A 3,761-nucleotide genomic window follows, 5' to 3' on the forward strand; every position below is an offset into this window, starting at 1 on the left:
GCCTTTGAATGAGTTTACCATCCCCAGTACTTTACCACTTCTGCAAAAGCTATCAATGTATTACAATGGTCATTTTAGAGTCAGGGTTATATTTATTATTTATCTGAGGTTGTACTTACATTATGTCTACTAAAGAACTGAAGAATATGAAGACTAGGGTCCCAAGAAGTTTTATTGGCACTTGAAAAAATTGTCCTTTTCTTTCCCCCAGTACCAGGGATTGAACTCGGGACCTTGCACTTGTCAGGCAAGTGCTTATTCTACTGAGCCATCTCCCTGGCCCAGAATTGTCCTTCTTACATATTTTTTCCTGTATTTTTTGTATATTTCCCTTTTTCTCCTTCTTAGTTAAATTCTAAATCTATACTTTTTAATGTGAATTGGTTTGGTTTGGTTTTGGGGGTTTTTTTAGTGCAAAAGATCAAACTTGGGCCTTGTACATCTAAACACTGACCACTGAGCTATACCCCCAGTCCTCAGTGTATGTTTCATCCAATTTTTTTTTTTTTTTATTGTAAAATAGTCTAGTCAGAGGTCTTATTCATCCAAAAGTGTTCACTACGAAAAGTAAGAAGGGGGCTGGAGAGATGGCTCAGTAGTAGAATAAGTGCTTGCTTGGCAAGCGCAAGGGCCTGAGTTCAATCCCCAGTTCTGCCAAAAAAAAAAAAAAAAAAAAATAAAAGAAGGAAAGTAAGGCTATGAAGCAACAGTTACTAAAAAGAAAAGCAAGGTAGGTGTGGTGGTGTACCTCTGTCATCCCCTCTCACAGGACCAGGACGTTGGGGTGGGAGGCTCTCGTGGGCCCTGCAGGTGAGGCTGGCTGGGCAGCACAGTCTGGCAAGACAAAAGGAGGGCAGCAGGGCAGGCTTTTTAAAAAAAATGTATTTAGGACAGGGTCTGCAGGGTCTTACTACACAAATCGGACTCGTAGTGAGCCTCCTCTTTTCAGCCTTGCAAGCGCTGGAATTACAGACATGCGCCACCACGCCCAGTCCCACACCCTTGATTTTTGTATTGGAGTTATTTTAGGTCAGAATTTTCAAAAGAGGCTCTGTTAAGAAGGCAGAATAGTCTGTTCTCCCCTCTTGATGTGTACTGAGTCTCGGATTCATTCGCTTGAGAACATTGATTTAAGTTTAGGGGTTGGGGTAAAGCTCAGTGGAGGCCCAGGTGCAATCTCCAGCACCAAAGGGAGGGGAAAACCCAAAACCCTGGTTTTTGAAATCTCTTCTTAAGCAACGTGGTTCGGGCTGGGCACTTAGCTCAGAGCTCAGCAGTAGAATGCTTGCCCTGGCTCGGTCCTTGGCACCAAAAATAAAAATTAAACTATACCTAAGCAACGTGGTTGTTAACTCTGTAACAATGTTAGGTTTACTTCCTGGTACCACGAAGACAGAACTTCGAGTGACACTGGATTAGGTGCTGCATTTACCTGTCCATACGGAGGTGTATTTGAGGGCTCAACAGAGTGGCACTTCCTCCCTCATAGGATCTTTCATCAACTCTGCTGCATTTCTGAGTTGACTGTTAAAATTTATGTATTTATTTTCAACAAGGTCTTTTATTTTTCTTTTTATTATATAATCATATTTCTACAAATTTTTACTTCGCTCTTTTCCCAGGTACTTACCACCAGAATGTTTCGTGGTTGGGAAAGAACCACCAAAGATCTCAAATAAAGTTGATGTCTGGTCAGTGGGTGTGATCTTCTATCAGTGTCTTTATGGAAGGAAGGTAAGAAAGGGTAGTGCCGCTGTCTGCTGACTTCCTGGTAGCATGTGTCTGGTGCCTCCCAGTGGGTTAATCCATAGAGTTAATCATTGAGTTACGCTAAGTAGAATTCCAAAAGTAGTGGTTTAAATAAAATATAGATTTAATAATGAAAGCTTTATTTCTAAGCACAAATTCTCAACCTTAGGGTACCTATTGAACTTTACTGGTCTATTGAAAACATGCATTTGTGCTCTTCTCAGATAGATCTAGGACGTTTTGAGTCCACTAATATGTGTAAGTACTTATGTGGATTAGCTGAGCAACATCAACGGCCTTCCCAAGAGCCACTGTTAGGGCCCTGCAGATTGACCCTTGAAGTGTCCCCAGACGTTATTTTTGTATAGACCCTGTTAGTGAAAGCTGTTATTAAGAAAAGCCTGGAGTAATTACACAAGCACATAGTGAACTTGACCTGATGAATTTTCATGTTTGTTTTTTCGTTATTGTATCTTATAAATAAATATATATGTGCTATATCTGTATGTCTGTTCCTAGCCTGTTTGTCTGTCCTCATAGGAATCCATTTGTAGTTTTGGCCTGCAGCATGCTCTGTGTTTCAGTGTTCCCTCTCAGGCTGTGAGTAGAAGTGAATGAGGTTTCTGCAGCTTACATGAACTCTTGATATTCTGCTTCTGCCCGCTCGGCCCTGCTCCTAGCGCAGAGGCGCAGCTTTCTCCTTAACTTCTCCCTTGGTCTGCTTTGCTCTGCTTACCTCTCTGAACAAAGGAACTATTTATAATTAGTGGGGCTTAATGATTGCCTATATTCTCTGATAATGTTGAGTTGATGGGAGTGATAATAGAAATTTCCTGGAATGAATTATTTGAGCTCTTTCACTAGAGATGACAGGAAGCTTGAACTTAACTACAAGAATATATTAGAGGGCTAGGGATATAGCTCAGCAACACAAGCACCTGCCTGGCAAGCACAAGATCCTGATTTCCCAGTATTAAAAAAAAAGTATATGAGGAAGGTACCTTGGGGCACAAGGGAAGCTCTTTTTTATTCCCACATTTTCTGTAGCCCTTCTCTTCTTCTGCTTCTTTTCCCATCCGTTTTGGCCAACGTCGTGGGTTGGCCAGTGTGGTTCTTAGGCAGCCAGTTACCACTTGCAGGTTCCTGCTCAGGTTCTTACCAGGAACCACCCTTGAGGCAAGAGATGCTGACTCTGGTTCTGCTCTGCCCTGGCCTAGTCCTTAAGCCAGGAACCCCCCCAAACCCCACCCTCCATGTCCCCCCATCTCTGAAAGGAAAAAATGGGACTAATGTTTCCAGAATGTCTTCCAGCCATGGTCAGGAGATGTCTCTTCCCCCTTTCCTGTGGTACTGATTGTGTTTGCTTTCATTTTAATCAGAGACCCACTTTTGTTTGTTTGCTTTGTGTTTGTGTTACAGCCTTTTGGCCACAACCAGTCCCAGCAGGACATTCTGCAAGAGAATACTATCCTTAAAGCTACTGAAGTGCAGTTCCCACCGAAGCCAGTAGTAACACCTGAAGCCAAGGTAAAGTTTGAACCACTGACCAGCAGAAATGACTGCCTTGCTTTCTGTGTTATTTCCTGGGGTGATAGTGGGTGGATTTCTCAGGAGGAGATTTAGCACTAATTAAAAATAGGCTAGGGGTGAATTAATATTCTAGAAACCACAGAAGAATGTATCTTTATACTCTGCCTACCTCATCCCTCAAGTCTAGTAAAAGGGATGTTCACAAGCTTTTTATTTCCCAGAGCTCCTTAGAGTCAGGACAGGAAGGGAGAACAGCCTGTTGAGCAGAGACACTGAGGCACCAGCCGCTGTGGGCAGGAAGCTGACTCCCCATCTGTGTCCTTATTCAAGGAGGATCAGCTCTGGGGCCCTAAGGCCCACATGAGAGAAATAATAGGAATACTAAGCTTCCCGTTCCATTTGCACGGGGGCCGGGGAGATGGCTCAGTGGAATAAGCGCTTCCCTGGCAAGTGCAAGGGCCTGAGTTCAATCCCTGGCTCCA

General features: G+C 43.2%; 1 protein-coding gene across 5 annotated transcripts in view; it reads left to right on the forward strand.

Moving 5' to 3' along the window:
* Positions 1-3,761, forward strand: part of Tlk2 (tousled like kinase 2) — a 170,502-nt gene that overhangs the window by 162,173 nt on the left and 4,568 nt on the right. For all 5 annotated transcript variants that reach the window (XM_004630004.3, XM_004630005.3, XM_004630003.2 and 2 more), the window contains 2 exons: positions 1,623-1,734; positions 3,169-3,276. In XM_004630004.3, coding sequence (XP_004630061.1) covers positions 1,623-1,734; positions 3,169-3,276 — 220 coding nt within the window. The remainder of the gene's footprint in view (positions 1-1,622; positions 1,735-3,168; positions 3,277-3,761) is intronic.

This window comes from Octodon degus, unplaced genomic scaffold, assembly GCF_000260255.1.
Source record: "Octodon degus isolate 3935 unplaced genomic scaffold, OctDeg1.0 scaffold00033, whole genome shotgun sequence".
NCBI classification, from domain to species: Eukaryota; Metazoa; Chordata; class Mammalia; order Rodentia; family Octodontidae; genus Octodon; species Octodon degus.